Source organism: Salmo trutta, chromosome 5 (genome assembly GCF_901001165.1).
Source record: "Salmo trutta chromosome 5, fSalTru1.1, whole genome shotgun sequence".
NCBI lineage: Eukaryota > Metazoa > Chordata > Actinopteri > Salmoniformes > Salmonidae > Salmo > Salmo trutta.
In genome coordinates, this window is record NC_042961.1 from 43,122,075 (window position 1) to 43,149,659 (window position 27,585).

The 27,585-nt window shown below is 43.6% G+C and overlaps 1 protein-coding gene across 2 annotated transcripts in view; it reads left to right on the top strand.

The window, feature by feature from the left end:
* The window catches only part of focad (focadhesin), a 68,811-nt gene that overhangs the window by 24,208 nt on the left and 17,018 nt on the right, over positions 1-27,585 (top strand). The window contains exons 6-23 of one of the 2 annotated variants that reach the window (XM_029753717.1): positions 411-512; positions 806-1,049; positions 1,223-1,423; positions 2,006-2,093; positions 2,421-2,614; positions 2,900-3,157; positions 8,442-8,546; positions 8,880-8,981; positions 14,921-15,051; positions 15,499-15,625; positions 18,157-18,291; positions 18,419-18,469; positions 18,558-18,641; positions 20,423-20,567; positions 21,466-21,654; positions 22,026-22,147; positions 26,507-26,599; positions 26,778-26,866. In XM_029753717.1, coding sequence (XP_029609577.1) covers positions 411-512; positions 806-1,049; positions 1,223-1,423; positions 2,006-2,093; positions 2,421-2,614; positions 2,900-3,157; positions 8,442-8,546; positions 8,880-8,981; positions 14,921-15,051; positions 15,499-15,625; positions 18,157-18,291; positions 18,419-18,469; positions 18,558-18,641; positions 20,423-20,567; positions 21,466-21,654; positions 22,026-22,147; positions 26,507-26,599; positions 26,778-26,866 — 2,460 coding nt within the window. Of the gene's footprint in view, positions 1-410; positions 513-805; positions 1,050-1,222; positions 1,424-2,005; positions 2,094-2,420; positions 2,615-2,896; positions 3,158-8,441; positions 8,547-8,879; positions 8,982-14,920; positions 15,052-15,498; positions 15,626-18,156; positions 18,292-18,418; positions 18,470-18,557; positions 18,642-20,422; positions 20,568-21,465; positions 21,655-22,025; positions 22,148-26,506; positions 26,600-26,777; positions 26,867-27,585 lie in introns of both variants that reach the window. The other variant, XM_029753716.1, reaches the window with a different exon arrangement.

The window sequence follows — 27,585 nt, forward strand, 5'->3', positions numbered from 1 at the left end:
TTCTCACATGGACGTGAAACCTGAAACCTTGATTGCTTTGCATTGGCCTTGTCAGCTAAATGAGACAAAGGAAGACAGATAAACAAATGGGATAATTGATTATGAATGATTGTTTATTTAAGTGTCTTTGCTGCCCAGACATATGGGCTTATAAGACGCTATGGTTGTGTCCCATATGCCTCCCTATTATCTACATAGTGAACTTCATTTGACCAGGGCCCATAGTGTTCTGGTCAAAAGTAGTGAATCACATAAGGAATAGGTTGCCATTTTGGGACGCACACTAATTTTACTGATTTATTTACAGCGTGTGAGCAAACATAACTCATCTTCACACATTCATAGAGATTGCATACCTACCAGTAGCCCAAAGCAAAGCAAAGCCAAACAAATAGATGAATATGTTACAGGAGCAGCCCCCATCCATACATCATCGTCTTGGAGAACCGTCCTGACTGCTGGCCCGTTCTGCTGCTGGAGATTGACGACTTCATCCAGCGGGCCGCTGACAGGTTAGCTAAAGGGTTTTCTTCCCTGGCCAGCCCCGGGAACCAACTAGAGGAGAGGCCGAACTGCTCGGCCTTCAAACATGTACAAGTCATCTGGTCGTACAGCTGGAGCGTCCTCCATAACTCATGACATGCTTGTCAGCTAGTTCACCTGTTTGATTTGTGTTCTTCTTCGAGGCGTGATATTATCTACTTTAAATATGCTTTAAAGTTACATTTTACTACATGGACGTGCAAGTTTGTTTAACATAGATTTCTCCTGTCTGTGTGTGTGTGCATGCATATAACACGTGTAGGGGTGAGTCTGCGTACGTGACCATGTTGGCCCCCTTCCTGCGCTACCTGTACTGTGAGCCCCAGCGGCTGCCAGAGTACGCCCTGCTCAGACACAGCCTCTTTAGGGTCCTACTACCCCCCCAGCCGGGTTATCACAACCAAGAAAAGAAGAAAGACCAGGAAAATGAAGAGGACCCGGGACAGAGCCCTGTGGTATGCCACAGCCTGGTTCGCTGTCTCTACGAGCTAGTTCCTCATATGCAGGTGAGACGAGATTGATTTTCCTTTTTGTTTCTTTGAGGAAACACACCATTTACAGTGTAGACATGAACCTGTGAACCCACTATAGCATAGCACAACACAGCACATGTGAAAGACACAACACAGCAGGTATGGTATGATCATTGACACGGCCTGTGTTATGTCTCCATCTTCAGGTGGACAGTGTGGAGGCTGTGTTGGAGCTGCGGGGCCTCGTCGAGGCCATGATCCCGACCCTGGAGATGGCCGACTGGGGGAGTGAGAGGGCCCGGCTGGCCCTGCAGCTGCTGTGTGCCTGTCAGCTAAGTCTGAAGCTTAGCGGAGACTGCAGACCACTACTCCAACTACTGCACCAGCTCCTCCCCACCCGCACAGAGGTGAGCCAGCCGCGCAAGCCAAAGTAGACCAGGGCTACATCTCAATAGTTTAAAATGGCTTCCTCACCTTGTCTTATCTCCTTCATCTGCACAGATCAGGAAGCAGTTTGTGTAGGTTCTAATGAGATCAGCCTCTTGCTTCACGCTCTTTCAGACGTTGCGCCGCTATTTATGGTTATGTTATATTTCTGAGAAGGAAGAATCCCCAGCAAACCGTTTCCCCACAGACAGACACAAAGCACAGCAGCTCTTTAGCTTGTTTGTCTGCCTGTGGCTGTGGAGGTTTGTTAGGATTCTGTCGACAGCTCCCGCTCAGTGTATCCAGATCCGCCTCGCTGTGCGATCCTAATCTCCTCAAAGCATTGGTTTGGGAGCACATACAGCTCCAAAGATTCCTCCGGGGGTCGGAGACTGAGAGGGAATCTTTTGAGCTCAGTGTGCTGCGCTTACGATCCCTGCGTTTTCGACACCCCTCGGGGTTGGTGTGTGTGTGTGTTTGTGTTGGGGGGGTAGGAGGGGGTTGTCAGTTTGTATTCTCACTTCCTCGAAAGTGCGTGCGTGTGACTGTGTGTGTTTTTCCAGGAGTTCCCTGTGGAGGACATGATGGTGGGCTTGGCTCTGCTCCTTCTCGAGGCCTCAGCGTCCCAGCAGACCGGGCTGCTTACACTGGGTATCAACTCTCTCTCTCAGCTTCCTCTCCTTACACAGACTGGTCCCTCTCTTTGTCCCTCTCTCTTCTCCTCTAAACTCACCTCTCTCATTCTCTCTCTCACTCACTCACCTCTCTCGCTCTTTCCTTTTGCCTCTTACTCTGTCTCACTCTTCCACGCTCTTTCCCTCCCCCACACTCGCTTCTCTTTTCTCTACCTTCCCTACATGCACCTCTCTCTGTCTCTCTCCGCTATACTTGCCTCCGGCTATCCAGACACTCATCGCTCCCTCTATCTCCATCCCTACACCCCAACTCTCTTAATGATGATATCTTTACCCCCTGCAGCCCTAAGTCTGGCCCCCCCAGAGTGTGAGCGACCCCCCTGGGGGACCCCGGTGCTGGTGCTGCCTCTCCTGCAAGTCCTCTCCTGCTCCTCCCTCATGGAGCCCCTGACGGACCCATGCACACACACACGCAACCAGAGCCTGGCCCAGAGCCTCCTACAGAATGCCCAGAGAGCATCCTCCAAGCCTGCTGAGGTAAACAAATGCACTTCTTAAGGTTAATTTCTATAAAGGCCTACTCACCAAAAAACTTGAAGTGGGATTTACCTCCAGATTGACCTTTTTATGACGTGCGTGAGAGGAGCAATGATTAATGCCAAGCAATGAAATATGCCAAGTTAACAGTACGTGTGTCATACTGTAAATATGATGCCCTGCATTCTTGTTAGTATATGGTCTTTATACCCATAGTTCTGCCAACCCCCCTCCAACCCTCATCTCCCCCTTATCCCCACTGTCTTTTCTACTCCTTACCAGAAGGTGTCCCAGTTAGCCTTACCCCTCAGCCCGTGGTCCAGTGAGGTGCTGGTGGCCACCCAGGTCCTACGCCAGGTGACGGGGGACCCGGTGGCGGCTAGCGAGTGGCTCTTGGCGGTGACCTCGGCCCTGCCCCTGAGCCAGCGCGTCCCCTCTCCCCTCACCCTTACCGTGGCTCACCTGGTGGTCACCGGTCAGCAGGACGTCTGCAGACTGGCCCTGAAAACCGCAGCTGCCATCGCCCTGGCAGACCCCGCACAGGTAGCTACTGGAAACTGCATGCTGAAGCCACATTTTATTGAAGTTACTGTTGACCACATGCAGGACCCACATTCATATATAACTGAAAACTATATAAAGTTAAACTCTAGGAAACACAGAACTGTCATACTTTTTTGGGGTGAACAATAGTTTTTATTGAATCACTTAAAGATGCGTTAAAAGGTTTTGTATAATTTCAGCCATCCATTTTGTATGATGTTACATCCTGCAAAAAAAATACAAAAACTTTACGAATATTTTTTGTTGTTGCCTGCCCTGTCTTGTTCAGAACGGTAAACTGGAGCAAATCGCTTTGAAACTGAAAACAAAAATGTGCATTCTTATTCCCTGTTTCACTCTGCTTCCAAACATTTTCTCCCTACTGAACACAACCCTGTTTGTTGCTATCGCTACAGTGCATATGGAAAGTATTCAGACCCTTTGCTATGAGATTTGAAATTGTGCTCAGGTGCATCCTGTTTCCATTGATCATCCTTGAGATGTTTCTACAACTTGATTGGAGTCCACCTGTGGTAAATTAAATTGGTTGGACATGATTTGGGAAGGCACAGACCTGTCTATATAAGTTCCCACAGTTGACAGTGCATGTCAGAGCAAAAACCAAGCCATGAGGTCGAAGAAATTGTCCATAGAGCTCTGAGACAGGATTGGGTTGAGGAACAGATCTGGGGAATGGTACCGAACAATTTCTGCAGCATTGAAGGTCCCCAAGAAGAAAGTGGCCATCATCATTCTTAAATGTAAGACGTTTGGAACCACCAACACTCTTCCTAGAGCTGGCCACCCAGCCAAACTGAGCAACCGGGGGAGAAGGGCCTTGGTCAGTGAGGTGACCAAGAACCCGACCATCTCTGCAGCCCTCCACCAATCAGGCCTTTATGGTAGAGTCGCCAGACGGAAGCCAGTCCTCACTAAAAGGCACATGACAGCCCGCTTGGAGTTTGCCCAAAAGGTACCTGAAGGACTCTGACTATGAGAAACAAGATTCGCTGGTCTGATGAAACCAATATTGAACTCTTTTGCCTGAATGCCAAGCGTAACGTCTAGAGGAAACCAGGCACTGCTCATCACCTGGCAATACCATCCCTCCAGCTTAAGCATGGTGGTGGTAGCATCATGCGGCAGGGATTGAGACTTGTCAGGATCGAGGGAAAGATGAACGGAACAAAGTACAGAGATCCTTGATTGAAACCTGCTCTAGAGGTTCACCTTCCAACAGGACAACGACCCTAAACACACAGCCAAGACAACATAGGAGGGGCTTCGGGACAAGTCTCTGAATGTCCTTGAGTGGTCCAGCCAGATCCCTGGACTTGAACCCGATCGACCATCTCCGGAGAGACCTGAAAATAGCTGTGCAGCGACACTCCCCATCCAACCAGACAGAACTTGAGAGGATTTACAGAGAGGAATGGTAAAAACTCCCCAAATACAGATGTGCCAAGCTTGTAGCGTCATACCCACGAAGGCTCGAGGCTGTAATCACTGCCAAAGGTGCTTCAACAAAGTACTGAATAAAGGGTCTGAGTATTTGTGTAAATGCAAAATTTCAGTTTTTATTTGCAATACTTTTGCAAACATTTCTAAAAACCTGTTTTTGCTTTGTCATTATGGGTTATTGTGTGTAGATTAATGAGGGGGAAATAAAACTATTGAATCCATTTTAGAATAAGGCTGTAACGTAACAAAATGTGGAAAAAGTCAAGGGGTTCAAATACTTTCCGGATGCACTATATACCGCTGGTTGAAAGGCAAAGGATTAAAACTGTCAGACACTGCGACCCTGGAGGACTATCACCTGCTATAGACAATAAAGAAATGTCACATTGTATATCACCCTTATTTGCAGCGCTCATTAGATGGCTTAGTGCACACCTTTTGATTCTGTAATTGCTCCCTGAGTGCCTGTTGTTCTGCTAGTTAAGTGGGGAGCAGTAAGTTATTGGTGCCTTTTATACCCATGGTATTTGTGTGTGTGTGTGTGTGTGTGTGTGTGTGTGTGTGTGTGTGTGTGTGTGTGTAAGAGAGTGACTGGGTGTGTGTGTACAGTATGAAGCATGTTTGTGTCGTTAGTGTGTTTGTGCACGTGTGTGTGTGTCGACACCCCATATCCAGTTTTTATGGGCTGATTAATTTCTCCTTTACACCATTGGCTTGTGGGCTAATTCCCCCCCCCCCCACCCGACCTCCATGTCTCTCAGTAACTAGGAGGCTAAATCACAACACCACCACTGCGGCTGCCTCAGCCTGCAGGCACTAGGGTGCTGCAAACACGAGATTTACAAGCCACAAATAGAAACACGCTAGGCTAGTATCTACAGTATTATTAATGTTTTCTACTTACTGTCTTGTCACTACAATGCTAACTTGTAGCGTCTTCAGGCACTGCGGTGCAACGACGGAAGGAAGGACCTAGTCTTTAACCAAGAAGTACAGACAACACAATTACCAACACAGTAATCAACCATTCAGTCACCATCTAAACTCTGTAGTTACACTCAATGCACTGTTGTAAAGATCTGTGGCTGTATGTTTCAAGCTTCTCAGAGTAGGAGTGCTGATCTAGGATCAGGTTCCCCCTGTTTAAGTAATCTTACTTACTGAAATGTGAAAGGCAAAACTGATCCTACTCTGAGTAGTTTGACACCATATGGCCACAGATTGTGCATTTAATGTAATTGCAGAGGTGGTTGGTTATTGTATTGGGGAACACAGGAGGCCGTTCCCTCGAAAAGGCACACAAAAAAACGGGAAGGGAGAGACCCCCCCCCCCCCATGATAAGCCATGCAGATGTTAGGGTTGCTAGGCAACAGGGCAAGGTGTGGGCGAATGGGGAGCGGTAAGCGCGTTATGCTAATGAAGGCATAGCAGTGGCAGAGGCATCGCCGACAGGGGACTGAGGGTCAGAGAAGGACACCTTTCTCTCACTCTTTTACTCCCGGAACGAAGGAAAGAAGGAAGGAAGCAAGGCATGGAGTAGTGGCTTTAACCTCTGCTCTGACACGACCGTTTGGGGTGCCCATTGGGGCATTTCAGAGGATTCCCTCAAAATGTAATTGGATTTTATAAGAACTGAAAATAGCTCTTTCACGGCGCACTTAACTTAAGTCCCTGGCCTTTGAAGCTAACGTTTTTGGATGAAACCATTTGCACACAATTTCAACCCAAACCAGGGGGCAACAGAGTTAGGTGGAGACATGGAAACATGTATAGTAATGATGAAAGTAAAGAATGATAGGCACACTGACAGTGACGCGGAATTCTATCAATCCAATGCATCCAATGTTTGCGCTAACTGGTAAGTGACATTCCTGATCTTACCATGGTGTCCATAAGATCATGGATATTGGCCAAGTCATGAATGTTCCAAAATAGGGAGGCCTGCTATCCATGGGGAGGGGCCAGAGGCTACGTCCCTGTTATTGGGGGGGCACAGGGAGTTAATCGCCCACCGTCTCAGTTCAGAAGTTAGAACAGTTTACATTGTTGGGGGTAGGAGGGGCTATATGATTTTAGGAGGGAACCACTGAGCATTCCCATTCCGGAGGTTGTTATTAAGCCTTACAGTTCCTTCAGAAAGAATTCATACCTGTTGACTTATTCCACGTTTTGTAGTGTTACATCCTGAATTCAAAATGAAGAGACAAAAAAAGGTAAAACCTCACCCATCTACACATAATACCCCATAATGACAAAGTGAAAACGTGTTTTTAGAAATTCTTGCTGATTTATTGAAAATGAAATACAAAAATATCTTATTTAGGTATTTATATTCCTGAGTCAATACTTTGTTAGAAGCAGCTTTGGGAGTGATTACAGCTGTCAGTATTTCTGGGTAAGACTTTAAGAGCTTTCCACTCCTGGATTGTGCAACATTTGTCCATTTTTTTTATTTTCAAAATGTATTAAGCTCTGTGAAATTCATTCACTGTCTTCTTGGTCAACAACTCCAGTGTAGATTTGGCCTTGTGTTTTAGGTTATTGTCCTGCTGAAAGGTAACTTCATCTCTGAAAGGTAACTTCATTCAGCAGACTGAACAAGGTTTTCCTCTAGGATTTTGCATGGGCTTAGCTTAATTTATGTTTTATCCAGAAAAACTCCCCCGTCCTTAAAGATGACGAGCATACCCATAACATGATGCAGCCACCACTATGCTTGAAAATATGGAGAGTGGTACTCAGTAATGTGTTGAAGGCAATGCATCTATACCTTATATACCTAACGCAAGAACACAAGGCTGTTCCACTTACTTGCGTAGCAAAAACAAGCAAACAAATGCAGCATATTTTTGCCTGTGTACCTATCTGGCCACAGTTTTCTATTTGGCCCATGGGCTTGCTGTTTGGCACCCCTTCACTATACTGTATGGAGGGCTGGTTGTACATTGGACGTGTGTGCATTACCTAATTTGTCTTTATTGCTTTCTATAATAACAGATTTATTTTCCCTCAGTTCCCTTTCCATATTCTCTAGTCTTGGCCTGGGATGATGATGATGATGATGATGATACCTCCACTAGAACTGACACTAATTTGGCTGGGGTTGTCTGTTTGTTCTGCCCCCAAGGCTCTATATGTTTGTCAGGGTTTGTGGGAGAGAGAGGAGGCATACTTAGGTGTCTTGGAATGGCAAAAGCCTCCGGGACAAGACTCTGCTTTTGTACAACAGTGTGTCAGCTGTGGGGGGTTGGAAAGAAGGAAGGAGAGCGAGTGGGAGTGAAAAGCGAGAGACAGAAGTAAGTTATTAAGAAAGGAAGAAATTAAGGAATGAGGAGCTCCTTGAGAGCGGGGGAGGGAGTGGGGGGTAACACCAGCACAGGAACGCGACTTTCAAAGTTCAAAGCCCGACGATTCCTTTGCCTCTTCCTTGCGCTGTGTGGCGGCGGGGGTGGCGGTGGCGGGTGAGATGGATCGGTTGTGACAGTGTGCAGCTTAGCGCGGCCTGTAATGATGTGGGTGAGAAGAACTCGGGCAAGAATGTAGAATATTACCCCCCCCTTTACTCCCACTCTCCCCTATACAAGAAGAAAAGTGTTTCAAGTAAACATGCTTCAACTAGTGTGTGCCCCCATCTGTCCTGTCCTGTCTGTCCTGTCTGTCTTGTCTGTCTTGTCTGTCTGTCTGTCACTCACTTTCTCTCTTTCCCACCCCCCTCTTTCTCTCTCTCTCTCTCCCTCCCCCTGTCTTTCTCTCTCTCCCTCCCTCCCTCGCTCTCTCTCGCTCTCGCTCTCTCTCTCTCTCTCTCTCTCTCTCTCTCTGCAGGTCCCATCCCTTCTTCATGTTCTGTTGTTTAAGCTGGGGAAGGAGTGTGACCCAGACTTGTCCCACGCTGTGCTGTACTCGCTGCCAAACTTTGGGACCCACAAGGTACTTACTGCACACGGCTGGCCTGTTTGAAAGGCTGAGTCATATCCCCAAACAGTGGGAAAATGCTATACTTTTAGCTGCTATAACTAGTAGTAGGAGTCTCAACGTCAAAGGACAGTGCTCAGTTTTAGAGAAGACTTTGCATCTCATTGCCTCATTGAATATGGTCAAGATAGACTTAACGCAAAGCCTTCCAAGAAAGCTTGCTTTCCTGTGTACCAATTTATGCACGAGTGTCATTGAATAGTGTATTGGCTCAAACGTAACATCATACTTTATATTGACGTGTGTCTGTGTGTTTGGCTTCCCCTCTCTGACATGTGTGGTTGTCAGTTGTGTCTTCCCCAGGTGCTCCACACTCTCCAGATGTTGGGCAGCGCCCCCAAGCTGAGGGCCGTGGCACTGCGCCTCATGACCGCTCTGTGGGAGAAACAGGTTAGTGATGGGAGAGCAATAGTCAAAGGCATACTTTTTTATGTGAATATATACATACAGTGCATTCGGAAGGTATTCAGATGCATTGACTTTTTCCACATTTTGTTACATTAAAGCCTTATTCAAAAATGGATTAAAAAAATAAAAAATCTCATCAATTTACACACAAGACCCGATAATGACAAAGCAAAAAGCAAAAAACAGAAATACCTTATTTACGTAAGTATGCAGACCATTTGCTATGAGATTTGAAATTGAGCTCAGGTGCATCTTCTCCATTGATCATCCTTGAGATGTTTCTACAACTTGATTGGAGTCCACCTGTGGTAAATTCAATTGATTGAACATGATTTGGAAAGGCACACACCTGGGCGTAGGTTCACCTTCCAACAGGACAACGACACTAAGCACACAGTCGAGACCAAGCAGGAGTGTCTTCTGGACAAGTCTCTGAATGTCCTTGAGTGGCCCAGCCAGGGCCCAGACTTGAACCTGAGCCAAAATCTCTGGAGAGACCAGAAAATAGCTGTGCAGCGACACTCCCCATCCAACCTGACAGAGCTTGAGAGGATCTGCAGAGAAGAATGGGAGAAACTCCCCAAATACAGATGTGCCAAGCTTGTAGCGTCATACCCAAGAAGGCTCGAGGCTGTAATCACTGCCAAAGGTTTTCAAAAACTTGTTTTTGCTTTGTCATTATCGGATATTGTGTGTAGATTGATGAGGATTTATTTTTTTTAATCAATTTTAGAATAAGGCTGTAACGTAACAAAATGTGGTAGAAGTCAAGGGGTCTGAATACTTTCCGAGTGGCCTGTGTGTGTGTGTGTTGAAGTCTGAAGTTTACATACATCTTAGCCAAGTACATTTAAACTCTGTTTTTCACAATTCCTGACATTTAATCCGAGTAAAATGTCCCTGTCTTAGGTCAGTTAGGATCACTATCAGTAGAGAGAATGATTTATTTCAGCATTCACATTCCCAGTGGGTCAGAAGTTTACATACACTCAATTAGTATTTGGTAGCATTGCCTTTAAATTGTTTAACTTGGGTCAAAAGTTTCGGGTAGCCTTCCACAAGCTTCCCACAATAAGTTGGGTGAATTTTGATGGCCACTTCAATACCTTGACTTTGTTGTCCTTAAGCCATTTTGCCACAACTTTAGAAGTATGCTTGGGGTCATTGTCCATTTGGAAGACCCATTTGCGACCAAGCTTTAACTTCCTGACTGATGTCTTGAGATGTTGCTTCAACTTATCCTCATCATTTTCCATCCTCGGGATGCCATCTATTTTGTGCCCCAGTCCCTCCTGCAGCAAAGCAGCCCCACAACATGATGCTGCCACCTCCGTGCCTCACGGTTGGGATGGTGTTCTTCAGCTTGCAAGCCTCCCCCTTTTTCCTCCAAACATAATGATGGTCATTATGGCCAAACAGTTCTATTTTTGTTTCATCAGACCAGAGGACATTTCTCCAAAAAGTACAATCTTTGTCCCCATGTGCAGTTGTAAATCGTAGTCTGGCTTTTTTATGGTGGTTTTGGAGCCGTGGCTTCTTCCTATCTGAGCGACTCGTTTTACTGTGGATATAGATACTTTTGTACCTGTTTCCTCCAGCATCTTCACAAGGTCCTTTGCTGTTGTTCTGGGTTTGATTTGCACTTTTCGCACCAAAGTACGTTCATCTCTAGGAGACAGAACGCGTCTCCTTCCTGAGCGGTATGACGGCTGCGTGGTCCCATGGTGTTTATACTTACATACTATTGTTTGTACAGATGAATGTGGTACGTTCAGGCATTTGGAGATTGCGCCCAAGAATGAACCAGACTTGGGGAGGTCTACAAATATTTCTCTGACTTCTTGGCTGATTTTATTTTTATTTTTCCCATGATGTCAAGCTAAGAGGTACTTAGTTTGAAGGTAGGCCTTGAAATTCATCCACAGGTATACCTCCAACTGACTCAAATAATGTGAATTAGCCTATCAGAAGCTTCTAAAGCCATGAAATCATTTTCTGCAATTTTCCAAGCTGTTTAAAGGCAGAGTCAACTTAGTGTATGTAAACTTTTGTCCCACTGGAATTGTCATACAGTGAATTATAAGTGAAATAATCTGTCTGTAAACAATTATTGGAAAAATGACTTGTGTCATGCACAAAGTAGATGTCCTAACCGACTTTCCAAAACTATAGTTTGTTAACAAGAAATTTGTGGAGTGGTTGAAAAACAACTTTTATTGACTCCAACCTAAGTGTATGTAAACTTCCGACCTCAACTGTATATACTGAACAAAAATATAAATGCAACATGTAAAGTGTTGGTCCCATGTTTTATGAGCTGAAATAAAAGATCCCAGAAAATGTCCGTACGCACAAAAGCTTATTCCTCTCAAATTTGGTGCACAGATTTCTTTACATCCCAGTAAGTGAGCATTTCTCCTTTGCCAAGATAATCCATCTGTTAAATTCATGTTTTAAGTATCCCTATATTTCTGTTATTACGGGGCTATCACTCAGTCAAGAGTGTGCCTGCGCAGGGAGTCTCGTGGTTGATGGACCTAGCCTAGAGTGGAATGGCTACCTTGTAAGGTGGGTGTGTACCCTTAAAGAATCCTTAACTGGAATAGTGCCTAAAGCACGTCTAGTGGCTAGAGGTTTAGAGGAGCTGGCTGCTAAACAACTCCCAAAAGACTCACCGACATGCGCCTCAGAGTCACTCAGATTGCTGATGTCAGTGATCTGGCAGAAAAAATGGAAACTTAATTCCATAGACATCAAATCTGCATTTTTGCAGGGAACAGAGCTGTCAAGGGACATTCACATCCGACCGCCTGAAGCTAAAAGCGAAGGAACACTTTGGAAACTAAAAAAGTGTGTGTATGGACTGGCAGATGCACCACTCTACTGGTACAACAAAGTCAAGGCAACAATGCTGAATACAGGTGGAAAAATGTCACAAGTGGATCCTGCAGTCTTCTATTGGCTTGATCAAGACTGCAATGTGACTGGAGTACTTGCCTGTCATGTTGATGACTTTATCTGGGGTGGCTCACAGACCTTTGCTACAACTGCTTCCACACCTCAAAGCTGTTTTCCAGGTCGGCCGTGAGGAGCATGATCATTTGTTATGTTGGCATAGAGTTTATAACAGTTGATGGGACAATACTGATGCAACAGGAGAGCTATATCAAGAATCTTCAACCCATTCACATGGATTCTTCAAGAGCCGTACAAAGGAATTCCCCTCTGTGGAATTGAAGCTGATCAATTAAGGTTAAAGATAGGACAAATTGTTTGGGTTGCTAGACAGAGTAGACCTGATGTAATGTTTGATGGTTGCAACTTGGCATCTAACACAAAACACGCCACTGTACAAACCATTCATGAGGCAAACGAAGTTGTTCGTAAACTGAAATCACAACAAGTGACTTTAAAGTTTCAGCATGTTGGAAAAGATGACTCTTTGAAACTAGTTGTCTTTTGTGATGCTTCGCTAGGGAACCTTACAGATTGAGGCACACAAGGTGGACACCTAATCGTGTTAATGGGTGAAGGAGGAAGATTCTCACCTATCTGTTGGCAGTCAAAAAGGATCAGAAGGGTTGTCCGAAGCACACTTGCTGGAGAAACACTTGCTCTTGCGGATGGAATTGACAATGCGATCTTTCTTGCAACTCTGTTCTCAGAGCTTACCACTGGTGAGACAAAACGGCACATTCTACCTGTAGTTTGTGTCACAGACAACTACTCATTAGTTGATGCTGTGAAGTCAACCAAGTCTGTCACAGAGAAAAGACTTCGTCTTGAGATTAGCAGCATCAAGGAACTTATTCAAGCACAGAGAATCCAGCGGATACTGTGGTCGACCACAAAGGAACAGCTTGCTGACTGTCTGACTAAAAAAGGAGCATCCGGTCTTGTGCTCCTATAGGCTCTCAGTAATGGAAAGTGGCAGCTTGAGTAATACAAATAAAAACTGTCACACAACCCATTTGTAATGGGGAACTTGAATAAAACTTGGACATTTAATTATGTTGTTGATGTTTTATTTGTCTTTAAAGAAAAGGGGGAGATTGTTAAGTTCATGTTTTAAGTATCCCTATCTTTCTGTTATTACGGGGCTATCACTCAGTCAAGACTCCCTCCTGTGCAGGGAGTCTTGTGGTTGATGGACCTAGCCTAGAGTGGAATGGCTACCTGGTAGTGTGTTAATACGGTATAGTAAACTTTGTTAAACTGGAACCTTGTCGTTGTGTCATTTCGAGTTAACACATCCACCGGACAGGGGTGGCATATCATGAATATGATTAAACACAGGTGCACCAGGCGACAATAAAAGGCCACTCAAAAATGTACAATTTTGTCACACAACACAATGCCACAGATGTCTCGTGTTGAGGGAGCGTGCAGTTGGCATTCTGACTGCAGGAATGTCCGCCAACGTTGTTTTAGAGAATTTGGCAGTACGTTCAACCGACCTCACAACCGTAAACCACATGTAACCACGCCAGCCCAGGACCTCCACATCCGGTTTATTTAGCTGTGGGAACGTTTGAATTTTTTTAGACCCCCTTTTTCTCCCCAATTTTGTGGTATCCAATTGTCCCATCGCTGCAACTCCTGTACGAACTGGGGAGAGGCGAAGGTCGAGAGCCGTGTGTCCTCCGAAACACAACCCAGCCAAGCCGCACTGCTTCTTGACACAACGCCTGCTTAACCCGGAAGCCAGCTGAACCAATGTGTCGGATGAAAAACACCAGTCTCAACGTCAACAGTAAAGCGGCGACTCCGGGATGCTGGCCTTCTAGGCAAAGTTGCAAAGAAAAAGCGATATCTCAGACTGGCCAATAAAAGATTGAGATTGACAAAAGAATACAGACACTGGACAGAGGACCTCTGCCTAGAAGGCCAGCATTGCGGAATCATCTCTTCACTGTTGACGTTGGGACGTGTTTTGCGGGTACTATTTAATGAAGCTGCCAGTTAAGGACTTGTGAGGCGTCTGTTTCTCAAACTAGACACTCTAATGTACTTGTCCTCTTGCTCAGTTGTGCACCGGGGCCTCCCACTCCTTTCTATTCTGGTTTGAGCCAGTTTGCGCTGTTCTGTCTAGGGAGTAGTACACAGCGTTGTACGGGGTCTTCAGTTCATTGGCAATTTCTCACATGGAATAGCCTTAATTTCTCAGAACAAGAATAGACTGACAAGTTTCAGAAGAAAGGTCTTTGTTTCTGGCCATTTTGAGCCTGTTATCGAACTCACAAATACTGATGCTCCAGATACTCAACTAGACTAAAGAAGCCCAGTTTTATTGCTTCTTTATTCAGAACAACAGTTTTCATTGCAAAAGGGTTAATTGCAAAAGGGTTTTCTAATGATCAATTAGCCTTTTAAAATGATAAACTTGGATTATCTAACACAACGTGCCATTGGAGCACAGGAGTGATGGTTGCTGATAATGGGCCTCTGTACGCCTATGTAGATATTCCATAAAAAATCTGCCGTTTCCAGCTACATTAGTCATTTACAACATTAACAATGTCAACACGGTATTTCTGATCAATTTAATGTTATTTTAATGGACAAGAAATGTGCTTTTCTTTAAAAAATAAGGTCTAAGTGACCCTAAACTTTTGAACTGTAGTGTAGATATTTAGTGTGTGTATATCTATTCAATATAAAGTTGTATTACGTTTTCTTGTTTTTCAGATCACAAACAAAACACAATACTTTTTTACATTCAAATAACAATACAATATATGATGCCAGCTGATTGTCCACACTGCACCTTCAGAAGGGTGTTTCATTTGCAATGCATTGTTTCCCAGATGCGGGAGTTGACACTTTGGCAGTCTTGGTTTGGGATTAAGTGTCTCTTTCTCTCCCTCTTTCTCTCCCTCTCTCTCTCGTTCACTATCTATCTGTACCTCTCTGGGCTGTAGGACCGTGTGTATCCTGACCTCCAGAGGCTGATCTCCCAGTTCGAGAAGTCCTCTGTGCTCCTGGGGAAGGAGGCCCAGTGGGAACAGATTCTAGCCAGGGCTGCCTGTGTCAGAGACATTTGCAGAGAGAGGTGGGCTCCAACACTCCTCTGAGACCTATATGGTCTGTCCCCTCAGGGTTCTTCCTAAGCCCCTCGCTTTCCCTACACCAAGTGTGGCCAACCATCCTCCTGGGGAGCTACTGGCTGTGCAGGATTTGCTCCGTCCCTGCTCTATAACATACCTGATTCAACAGACCAGCTGCTCATCAGGACCTAGGTCAGCTGAATAAGTTGTCGGAGCAGGGCTGGCGCAAAAGCCCGCTTACTCAGTAGCTCCCCGGGAGGAGGGTTGGCCACCCCTGCCCTACACTCTACCGTCCCTTCCACACTTTTCCTACACCCTTCGATCCATATTAGATATACACTTGTTCAATCTTTTGAAAGTTTCAGAGTTACAAAAGTGCCTTGGAGGTAAGGGATAGGGGTGGATTTTGAATTCACTTCTAGAAAGAGGTTTTAATGACTCGTCTGTCCCAGGCCCTACCAGCACGGAGGGGACATGCTGGCTGCAATCACACACACTCTGGCCCAGTGTTCCAGACCAGACCAGGCCGCCCCTGCTGCCTTGGCCCTGCAAGGCCTCCACGAGCTCTGCCGCACCGAGGTGAGAATAGACGTGCACGCCCGGGTTTCTGTTAGCCGGTAATTGCTGGCATTTGGCCGGATAATTTTTTGGTTTTTAATTGTGGCCTGACAAATTGACCAGGAGAAAAACCAACGTTACGCAGGCTATCAACGCGTCACCCATCACTTTACAATGTGAGCTGGAGGCCGTATGCATTTTGAAAACATACTTAATTGTTTGAAACCTGAATGTTTTACTTCATGTTATGAGGCATGTCTTCACGTTCTTGAAAATTAGACTGTGGAAAGATAGAGGCAATTATTTCATAACTTCATAGGTGGCGCGTGAGTTTCAAGTTTGGGGAAGCATACACTTTATCATTTCTACCAATCTGCCTGTCAGTTAGGATTTTCATATGAGTGTTTTTGTGGATCAGTTTCATTTCAATAATAATGTTTTTGTTTCTCAAAATCGTGGTCATGTGGAAATCATACAAATATTAGTTGTAACAATAATATAAAAGTTTCAATTCAACTAATGCGAGAGCACCAACCTCTGCCATATGGACACATTACCGTAATCATTGGCTGCGAAATGTCATAAATGAGCGCATGGAACTCAGAGATGACCAATGCAGCCGTTGGCCTATAACTTCCATTGTCAACCAATTCAAAATAGATAAAGCCGACCAAATAAAAACAGTAGAAAATATAGTCTACTAATAAAAATTCTGATTCTTTCAATCACATTCATCTCTCTACTTTGCCTGTCTGCCTCCCTTATCTGTCTTGACTTGGCTATTGCTAGTGAAGTGCAAAATCCTATCATATCCTCACTGGGTTCTGCCCAAAGCTGTAGCTAGCGAACTTGCATCGCTGTATCAACTAGCCTATTCTGGGCTCTCAGAGTTTCCCCCCAGTGAGCTCGGGACAAACGGCTGTTTGTCCCGCAAGGGAAAGGTAGGCTATTTTATGAAGTTTCCACTGGATATATGGGATGATCCGATTTTATGATATTTTGCTCTTTCACATGGAGGCTTGGTGATTACCCGAGGGGGAGATTGTTGGAAAGATTTTCCAAATAGCCTAAGAGTTCCTCAAAGTAGGCCTATCATTCGCAATGGATGTTAAAAAAAACAGACTTTGTTGACTTAAGCTGAGCTTCTCAGTAATTTATTAGTGGTGGATGTGGTGACTAAGACAATCAGAAAGCAAACATCCTCAAATGGGCACTCCAACATTTGCGGGCAGCAGGCCAGGTAGGCTCGTTGTGTACGTGCTCAGGCGGGCGTGCTCCCTTATCATTAACAAGACAGAGAGACCAGGCCCATGCTCATTGCTCACATGGAGCACTCCAAACAAAAGACAATGAAAAAATGGACAACTCGTAAATGATAGTTATAAAATAAAACCAAAACGTGTTTCTCACAAGTGTAGCAGGTTGGGAACTCTGCAAATGACAGTTCCACTCCGAGAACGAGAACGCAAAATAACTATAGGCCTAATTAGTAATACAAATGTGTTAACATAAATTAATGTAACCAAATGACGGGGATTAACAGTACATATACTACTGGTGACAGATGTAATGGGGAATTTCTAAAAAATAAACAATCAAAGGGCAATACATTCACATATAACAATGAATGCGCAAGAATTGGTGGGAGACAGCGGAGTGGATTCTGGAGAGTTAGGCACATACATTTTGGAGAGAGACACACCTACAGGCTATCTTCGCCACACACCCCACTTCTTCTTGTCTCAATGTTTGAAATTATACTCAAGGCGTATTCTCTTCACACACTAGATGCTTTTCACTGACAGCTGCAGCTCAATAATCAGCTAGGCCTTTTGCCACACAGCTGCCTATGAAAGACTTCCTCATATGCCATTTCATACCTGTTCTATTGGTTTTCAGATCAACTTTCTTTCACCCTCTTTCGTAGTTTCTAATGGAGATCTGTCGTATACCGCTCGCATCAGGTGTGCTGTTTACATTTGTCATTTAGCAGACGCTCTTATCCAGAGCCACTTCCAGTTAGTGCATTCATCTTAAAATAGCTAGGTGGGACAACCATATATCACAGGCGTAGAAAGGACATTTTTCCTCAACGTAGCTGTCAGTAGAGTCAGAGCTAGAAAGGGGGTTTCGCTGGTGGTGTTACAGGGGGTCAAGTGCAGATTAAGTGTTTATTTTCCCCCTTTTTTTCCTGTGATTTGCATTTTGGCAAATGTTTGAAAAGGACGTTTTATTGCCTGCTTCATTACAGGAGTTGCATGTTTTGTTAAGATTCTGAACACCGTGAGTGGACGCCCTAAAGCATATGTGTCCGGTAAATGAAGATATATTCTCGTCGCGTTGTCCGGCGCCACATTTGCCTAACGGAAACCCTGATGTGCGCGCGCGCACACACACGCATGCACACACGCACAGTCACTAAATTTCCTAAGATGTCTGAATATGAATACTGTCTTACTTGGTATGTGCGTTTTACAATAAGCATAATTCAGTGAACCCCCTAATATAACGTTGTCTTCAGGTGGTAAACATTGATGATGATGTTTTTCCAGGTGGTGGATGTGGGTTCCACATGGACAGCCTTGGGCCCTAAGCTGAGCTGTGACTCCAGACCTCTGGTGGTCAAGGCCATAGGAGAGCTCCTGGCTCTGCTGCCACAGCTCACTGTCAAGACTGAGGAGTACGAGGTACACCAACTGCTCCTCCAAATCTGTTGACTATGCATAACACACCTGGGGCCCATATTTTAACCATGGCAATGCAAACAAGTGTTTTGTTTTAACTATGGCTTAACTATGGCTTGTTTTCCTTCAGAAACTCAAAGAGCAGGTTGTCAGCTTTCTCTGGGGCTATGCTCTCAACAAGGTTGGTGGAGAAATCAGCCTGCTTCCCAGACTAGCCAAATCCCAGATCTCTGTGCATGTTTTTGTTTTGATGAGTTTGTGTGTTCCAGGAACCTGAGGTGGCCAGTTGTGGATACAAGGCTCTGTCAGAGTTCTCGGAGTCAGCGCACACGCTCCTTCACCTCCCCGAGCAGGTGAGAGTCCCACTGAATAAACGACGCTCTCCCAATGTTCCTACAACCACCTAGCAACGTTATGTAGTAGTAATGAATCCCTGGAGCGGCAGGTAGCCTAGCGGTAAGAGAGGCAAGCCAGCAACGGGAGGGTTGCCTGTTCGAATCCTAGATGACATTGCCTGCCGTTGTGCCCTTGAGCAAGACACTTTTTTTGGGGGGGGGGTGTGGATCAGCTTAATATTGCGGAAAGAATATTGCTTCCATCAATGTAATTGTCTGCATCATTTCCAATCCCCCATATATTTTTGGGGTAAATATATATATCCATACACGCATGCATACATATATACATACACATACCTATATAGACATACATACTTTTTTAAAGAATATACCTTTATTATTATTCCCCGCAAACCCTACCACCGATCCCCCAATTGGAGTAAACTAATAAACACTTTGGCTTTTACCTTCAATTTATTCATCTTATACACATTTTACAGACAGTCTATTTTACAATAGTTATTTTTTGTTTGTTTTTAGTCCTTCCTCTATTTCTGTTGTCCATCCAGTTTGATTTCTATTTGTAACTGTGCTATTTCACAAAAGTTCTGAACCTATATACATTTTACAGACCCCGTATGTTTTACATTGTTTATCTTGTTATTAGTCCCACCCTTCAGCTCCATTCAACCCCTCCCATCTATCTCTCAACATCATCCATTTCGGATTTCTATTTGCCATATATTTTTCAACTGTGCTGTGATGCTTCACAAAACAATTGAACCTTTCTATTCTCATAGCTTCTACAGATTGTACATTTAAAAAAAAAATTTTTGCTAAAATAATAATTATATTATTAATTGATTGACTATGGCTTTTCAAATCACCCAGTATTGCTATCTGCAGCGGTAGTTCTAGGCAAATGTTGCAATTCTTCAGCCATTCCTGGACCTGTGACCAAAAACGAACTACATATGGACAGTACCAAAATAAATGATCTAATGACTCTGCCTCCTCACAGCAGAATCTGCAGAGCTGGGAAGATTGTATCCCCCATATATATAACATTCTATTAGTTGCAAGAATTTTGTATCGTAATTTCAATTGAAAAATGTGAAGTTTTGAATCCGGAGTTGTTTTGCGTATCAACTCATAAACAATGTGCCATGGAATGGGTACATCGAAAGTCTCTTCCCAACTATTTTGCAATTTATATGGCACAGCTGTCAGTTTTTTGGTCCTTAAATGAAATTGGTATATGTTTTTATTTATCACACTTTTCTTGAACCATTTTATGTTCTTTAATACAGGGCCGACATACAAGTTCCTTACTTTTTTCCCCTTCTACTTGCCTCTTCCATTTTTGGGGTAATGCTGCAATTAATTGGTTGTAATTTTGGGTAGAGCAGACATTTCCATATGTCTGTGTTAGCTGCATGTGTGACATCACTCCACCAGTCCTATTTATAATATCATTCACTAAAATTATACCTTTTTTAAACATTTCTTTGAAAAATACAGCAAGACACTTAACCCGCCACAGCAACAGCGCCCCGGGCACCCAGTGTGGTAGCCCCCCGCACCTCTCCAAAAACCTGTATATGTATCGGAGGGGTTGGGTTGAAAGCCGAAGTCAAAATTTGTATGGACCTTATGTGCAATCAACCCAAAAAGTTATCTTAATCTGATTTTAATCCATTATACTCACAATTAATCATATTGTTGTTTATCATTGTTGTGTAATGCAATCAGTCAGCCAATCATGACTTTGGTATGCTGGTTTGCCTTCCTGATAGGCCAGGCCGGTCGCAAAACTTCCTGAAAGTGTGGAGGAGGAACAGGTAAAGGAGAAAGAGGAGGAGGAGGAGGAAGAAGATTTGTCCATTCCAGGTCCATCCTATGTGAAGCTCCTAGGTCTCACATCCCTCTCAGTCCTGCCAGGTAGAAGCTGCTCATATCTAATATACCCCACATCTCTAACTACCTTGGTTCTTTCCTTTTCTGTCCTTTTTATAACTACTGTACTGTTAGACACATATACTCACGACACACACACGTGCTCTCTCTCTCTCTCTCTCTCTCTCTCTCTCTCTCTCTCTCTCTCTCACTACAACTCTTTAGAATCACAGCAGTATTGAGCACCGTGCCAACTTTTGAGGATGGGACTAAGTGTTTTCGGATCTTGATTTAATAGTGTGTTCGATTTAATGCAGCGTTTTAAATTGTTTTGTGTGAAACTATTCAGCAATACCCCCCCGAGGACTGTCTCTACATGCTGAAACGCAGCACCACAGAGCAGTTGACTCGAATAAATCAGAAATTCTGCCCCAATCCCTCGACAGCCTCTTTCGACCAAACTCTTCCCCACTCCAGTTTCCTGCTCCAATGTAATTTTAATGAAGCGTGTCAATTATATTAAACGATGAGGAATTCTGAAAAGTAAACCGACACTCAATGTCCTTTTGTCGATGTGCTTTGTTCCCAGACGCCCCGGGCCACTCTTTTCCTTCTCTGCCTCGTTAAAATAAACTGTGTGTTTACACCATAGTCTCCCATTGTGTGTGAAACTGTGAATACTCTTCTCTGGTCTTACACTGGTTGGGGACATCCATCATGGCATCCATTATATAGAGTATGTAGGCCTAAATTCAAATAGTATTTGTTTTTATTTCAAATAGTGTTTCATTTAGCCTTCCTGAGTGCCGGATGGGTGCGGTTTGCACTTTTAGAGTTCTATTTTGTTCCATTGCAGACTTCAACAACAGAATTCAAATCTGCCACTATCGCCTCTTTTCCAATTTCTCTCCCTGTCTATCTTTCCCCACCCCCCTCTGTTCAGCATTTGAGCTCTTCCTGACGTCACTGGTGAAGCAGGAGATGAGCCAGATGCCCCGTGGGGTGTACCACTCTGCCCTGAAAAGGGGGAGCCTCCGGTCAGACCAGGGGAAAACGGTGGCAGGGATTCCAGGCTTCATGCTGAAGACCTATGAGAAGAGCAAACAGCCTGGACTCAAACCTGGCCTGGCAGGTAGGTACCAACACACACCATAAATGAGAAATATTCAATAACAGGGCGTTATTCTTCTCCGCTGGTCCTTAAAAAAAATCTTAAATTACTTTATCTGATTTAAAGGACTTAATAAGCCTGCTAAATTGTTGACATCCTCTGTATTGAAATATAAGGATAAATTAATTAATATCACGAATTGGCTAGTCAGTTAAATGTATGCAAAATGAATCATTCTTGACTGCATGAGTTACTATGCATTTAGTGTACAGTTCATGAAAATAAAGGTTACATTTCTCAAATTAATATTTTTAATTTATTTGACTAGGACCAGTTTAGCTTGGTTTTCCGCAAATGTAAGTTTTATGTGATGTAATGTTTGTGTGTTCCAGCCGGCCTCCTCCTCTCCTTTGACCTGCCCATCCAGACCGACCGAGATGGACGACCAATCAACCGCTTCCTCCTCAGCAGGGGGCGGAGCTACCAGCTGATGTTAGCCACTCTCATTCACGAGGTGACACCTCTCTCTCTGGCTGAATCCCAAATCACCCCCTTGCCCTCAGCCCTCCATTTGTGCATTCACGTGCACCTCCGCCATTTGCAGAAGTGTCCCAAAGCTGAGGGAGTGAAATTTATTGAGGGTGTAGGGGTGGATTAGACCCTCAGATAGCAACTTTGACGAGCCGGCAAAGCTGCAGGCTTCAGAGCGAGGTGCTATCCCGACACACACTGCGATATGTTTGGAGTTTGTGCAATTTCATAGAAAAGAATGGAGAGGCGTGCCTAATTATGTTCCACGTGCATGTATTTCTGATTTTGAGACTTAAGTAACTCCCAAATTAAATGTTTAACTGTTACTGAGGTTTATATCTCGTAAAACAATGGGGGATTTGTTCATTTGAATTGCTAGTTTTATTATTTAAAAGTGGAACACGAATTGCGTCATTCAAGTCACGAGTGTGTTCCTAAGTTGATGGGTTTATTGAATCCATCGCCACTCTGGTAGTCACCCTCAAAGTTTCATCAGCAACACGTGCCAACGGAAGGCCCTCTGAGTGAGTTGGTAGGGGCAAGGGGGTGTCTCCTCTCTTTCTCTGTAGATGCCTTTCTATTTCTCCCCTATCCCATCATATTTCTGGTCACTATCTTTCTTTCGTTCATGTTCTCTCTATCTACTCGCATTATCTCTCTTCTTTTTCTGTTGTCCTTACCTTTTCTGTTTCTCGTTGTCTCCTCTCACTCTTTCTTTCTCTCCCTCTGTCATCATCACTGGCTGGTTGACTTGAGAAAAGTAACCTGAACATTTATACATACTTTGTCTCTTTCATCTGGTGGCCACCGTGTATCATCCAACAGCCATGTTTCAAACTGACAGCTGGTTTTACGTAGGGCTGTTACGGTGACCGTATTACCGCCACACCGGCGGTCACGAGTCATGACTGCAGTCAAATTCCACGTGACTGTTTAGTCACAGTAATTGGGCTTCTCCAAGCTCTGATGCTGCTGCTGGTCATTAGTAGCCTACCAAACTTGCTAACTGCCTGGTACTCAGCACTCTATTGTCCCTCTAATCACTGACATCAATGCAAATGCCATCCAAAATCTAATCAAACACTTCATGAGAACCCACTAGCTCATGTTACGCAACATTTTTATAGGTTATGCAATTACACGAGAAAACAGAGTGATTGCTTCTATTAAAAATAAGAGGATCCTATCAGCTTTCTATAGGCTAGGCCTACTATATTTATTTCTCAACTTTCTTATATTAAGCACATTGTTTCTCTTTACAAGAAAATGAACCACGGGAAAAGCGTCCTCCATTCGCTATTGAAGTGCATAGATGACGTATGTTTTTTCGCTGCCCGTTTCGATACAGGTGCATGATAATGGTCCATTCTAAATCAAAGCAAATTTCACACATGTATTATTTAGTATATGTAAAGACAAGATTAAATCAATTATGGTGTGATGGGTGACACTATTAGCCTATTACTTGTGAATGAGAGACTGATGAAGTGTGTACAGCCTGCCTAAATCATCATTAGAGTTGCATCATGCAGCCTTAGAATGTATTAAAAATCTAAACGTATGGCCCAACATTTGTATCACAACTAAATTTGCATAAATAACTATACATTCAGAAAGTAGGAGTACCTGTTTCTTTGTTAACCTCTCTTGGGTATGTGGGACGAAATCGTCCCACCTAGTCAACAGCCAGTGGAATCGAGTGGGGCGAAATACAAAAACCTTAAAAATGCTATAACTTAAATTTCTCAAACATATGACTATTTTACACCATTTTAAAGACAAGACTCTCGTTAATCTAACCACATTGTCCGATTTTAAAAAGGCTTTACAGCGAAGGCAAAACATTAGATTATGTTAGGAGAGTACCCAGCCAGAAATAATCACACAGCCATTTTTCAAGCAACTAGCATGCATCACAAATACCCAAAACACAGCTAAATGCAGCACTAACCTTTGATGATCTTCATCAGATGACACTCCTAGGACATTGTTATACAATACATGCATGTTTTGTTCAATAAAGATCATATTTATATAAAAAAAACTGCTTTTTACATTAGCATGTGACGTTCAGAACTAGCATACACACCGAAAACTTCCGGTGAATTTACTAAATTACTCTTGATAAACGTTTACAAAATACATAACAATTATTTAAAGAATTATTGATACAGAACTCCTTTATGCAATCGTTGTGTCAGATTTTAAAATAGCTTTTCGGCAAAAGCACATTTTGCAATATTCTGAGTAGATAGCTCTGCCATCAAGGCTAGCTAAACAGACACTCGCCGGCTCAGTAAACTCAGAATTACTATTAGAAAAATTGGATTACCTTTGCTGTTCTTCGTCAGAATGCACTCCCAGGACTTCTACTTCAACCACAAATGTTGTTTTGGTTCAAAATAATCCATAGTTATGTTCAAATATCCTCCGTTTTGTTCGTGCGTTCAGGTCCCAATCCGAAGGGTGATGCGCAGATTCATGTCGTGACAAAAAAATGTAAAATATTCCATTACCGTACTTAGAAGCATGTCAAACGCTGTTTAAAATCTATTTTTATGCTATTTTTCTCGTAAAATAGCGATAATATTCCAACCGGGCGATGTTGTTTTCGTTCAAAGGCTGAAAGAAAAACATGGCCACTTCTCGGGGCCGCGCATCTCCTGTCTCTGAGCCACCAGCCTGACCACTCACAAACAGCGCTCCTGTACCTAGCCCAGAGACAGCAGAGATCTCATTCCACTTTCTGGCGCCTTCAGAGAGCCTATGGGAGCCTTAGAAATTGTCACGTTACAGCAGAGATGCTGTATTTTCGACAGAGATGCCACAGAAGCACAAGAAATGGTCAGAGAGGGCACTTCCTGTATGGAATCTTCTCAGGTTTTGGCCTGCCATATGAGTTCTGTTATACTCACAGACACCATTCAAACAGTTTTAGAAACTTTAGTGTTTTCTATCCAAAACTACCAATTATATGCATATTCTCGTTTCTGGAAAAGAGTAGTAACCAGTTTAAATCGGGTACGTTTTTTTATCCGGCCGTGAAAATACTGCCCCCTACCCTAGAGAGGTTAACCGCTCAACACAGAATAGACGCATGGAGAAAATATCCTTTCTGTTTTATTCAGCTAAGTTCAATTGCATTCGTCATAATATAAAGTAATGCCACAGAATTCTAAGCAAATCTTGTCTGCTAAATTAACTAGTGTAGCCCACTGCCATATGGCTTAGCCATATCAGGGCCCAACATAAGGACAACTCAGTATGCTAGTCTGTTCTTCTGAAATAGACTACATTTTTTTCATATCATGTTTCTTTAGACCTGTCTAAAATAAATAATGGATTTATTGTGTTGGTGTAGGCTATATTACATGGATTTATTAGACTTTTTAAAATGTAGATACTCCAAAGGTCTGCATCAGTGGCTTGTTGGCTATGCGTGGGAGCCAGGAGATGCTAAATGTGTTTATGTTAATTAACAGTCAATTACCGTGAGACCGGCAGTAGTTTGCTTGACAATCACCGGCTGACAGCCCTAGTTGTACGCTACAGTAACAGTTTAAGGCATCCTCAACATACTACACAAACTGTTTATTTTAACAATCTGTTCATCAACCTTCCCTCTCAAGTGTTTTGTTTATGAGTTGCTAGATTTGTTTCTCAAACTAGACACTCTAATGTACTTGTCCTCGTGCTCAGTTGTGCACCGGGGCCTCCCACTCCTCTTTCCATTCTGGTTAGAGACAGTTTGCGCTGTTCTGTGAAGGGAGTAGTACACAGCGTTGTACGAGATCTTCAGTTTCTTGGCAATTTCTCGCATGGAATAGCCTTCATTTCTCAGAACAAGAATAGACTGACGAGTTTCAGAAGAAAGGTCTTTGTTTCTGGTCATTTTGAGCATGTTATCGAACTCACAAATGCTGATGCTCCAGATACTCAACTAGACTAAAGAAGCCCAGTTTTATTGCTTCTTTAATAAGCACAACAGTTTTCAGCTGTGCTAACATAATTGCAAAAGGGTTTTCTAATGATCAATTAGCTTTTTAAAATGATAAACTTGGATTATCTAACACAACGTGCCATTGGAACACAGGGTGCTGGTTGCTGATAATGGGCCTCTGTACACCTATGCAGATATTCCATAAAAAATCTGCCGTTTCCAGCTACAATAGTCATTTACAACATTAACAATGTCTACGCTGTATTTCTGATAAGTTTAATGTTATTTTAATGGGCTTTTCTTTCAAAAACACTGACATTTCTAAGTACCCTAAAACTTTGAACGGTTGTGTACATGTATGAATGTACATACATACTCAGTGTTTCTCTTCTCTGTGGTCAGGTGAACATTCAGCCGTCAGAGTGGCATCGTGCCCTCCTCCTACCCCAGGCCTGGCGAGGGTTCATGAGTCGAGCTTACCATTCCGTCCTACAGGTAAGTGCGTGCCGTATGAATACTGCATGTCTTTCTGTTTATCTGTATTGAGTTTCCTGGTCAATTTATGGTCATGGTTGCCGTATGAATGCGGTTGTTTTGCGATCATGGTTGCTGTACCGGTATGGTGGTTGTGTGTATGTGGTTGCTGTGTGGTCATGCTTGCTGTGGTCATTAGGGTCGTCGGGCAGAGCTGGAGATGCAGCAAAAGCAAGGCAAGGAGAGTCCAGAGGAGCTGCAGTACAAACAGCACTGTGCCTGGCTCTGGTGAGAACACACATGGACACGGACACACACACACACACCTGTCTTTAAACATGCCGTTCTATTCCACCATAATCCAGCCCATCTTCCAACATTGCACATTTCATTGGTCCCTGTAGCCGACAGCATGACATTATTTAAGACTATGGAACAACAGGACATAGTTGACCTTTGCGGAGATGGTCATTTTCTGAATTACTTCCTCTGTGGCATCCACCAAAAAGCCCTGTCATTTTGACCCCTCTCCCTATAATCAAAAACATCTCAGCTCTTAACACAGATTACTCTGCCCTTTACCTCTGGGTAAAAGGAAACATTCCTGAATAAATCTAGTTTGTTTCTGTCACTGAGTTATTCTGGAATTACAAGATTGACAATAGTGTTTCTAGTTTTTGCATAGCTTCGCATGAATCTAACTATCTAATTTGGATGCCAATCTTGTAATGTAATTCCAGTATATCTCAGTGACAGAAACTACTAACTAGATATTAACTTCCTAAAACAGCTCTCTTCTCAAATGAGGGGATCGTTTGAAGGCTAATCTGCCAGGAATATGGGCTACATATCAATAGTCTAAAATAGCTTCCTCTCCTCGTCACAATATTCTGGTATCTAATAGTCATGCACGCATACATATTTCGTATGGTTTGCCCCAGTGGAAATCGTAACCCACAATCCTGACTTTTCAAGCGCCATGCTCTACCAACTGAGCCAAATAGGAC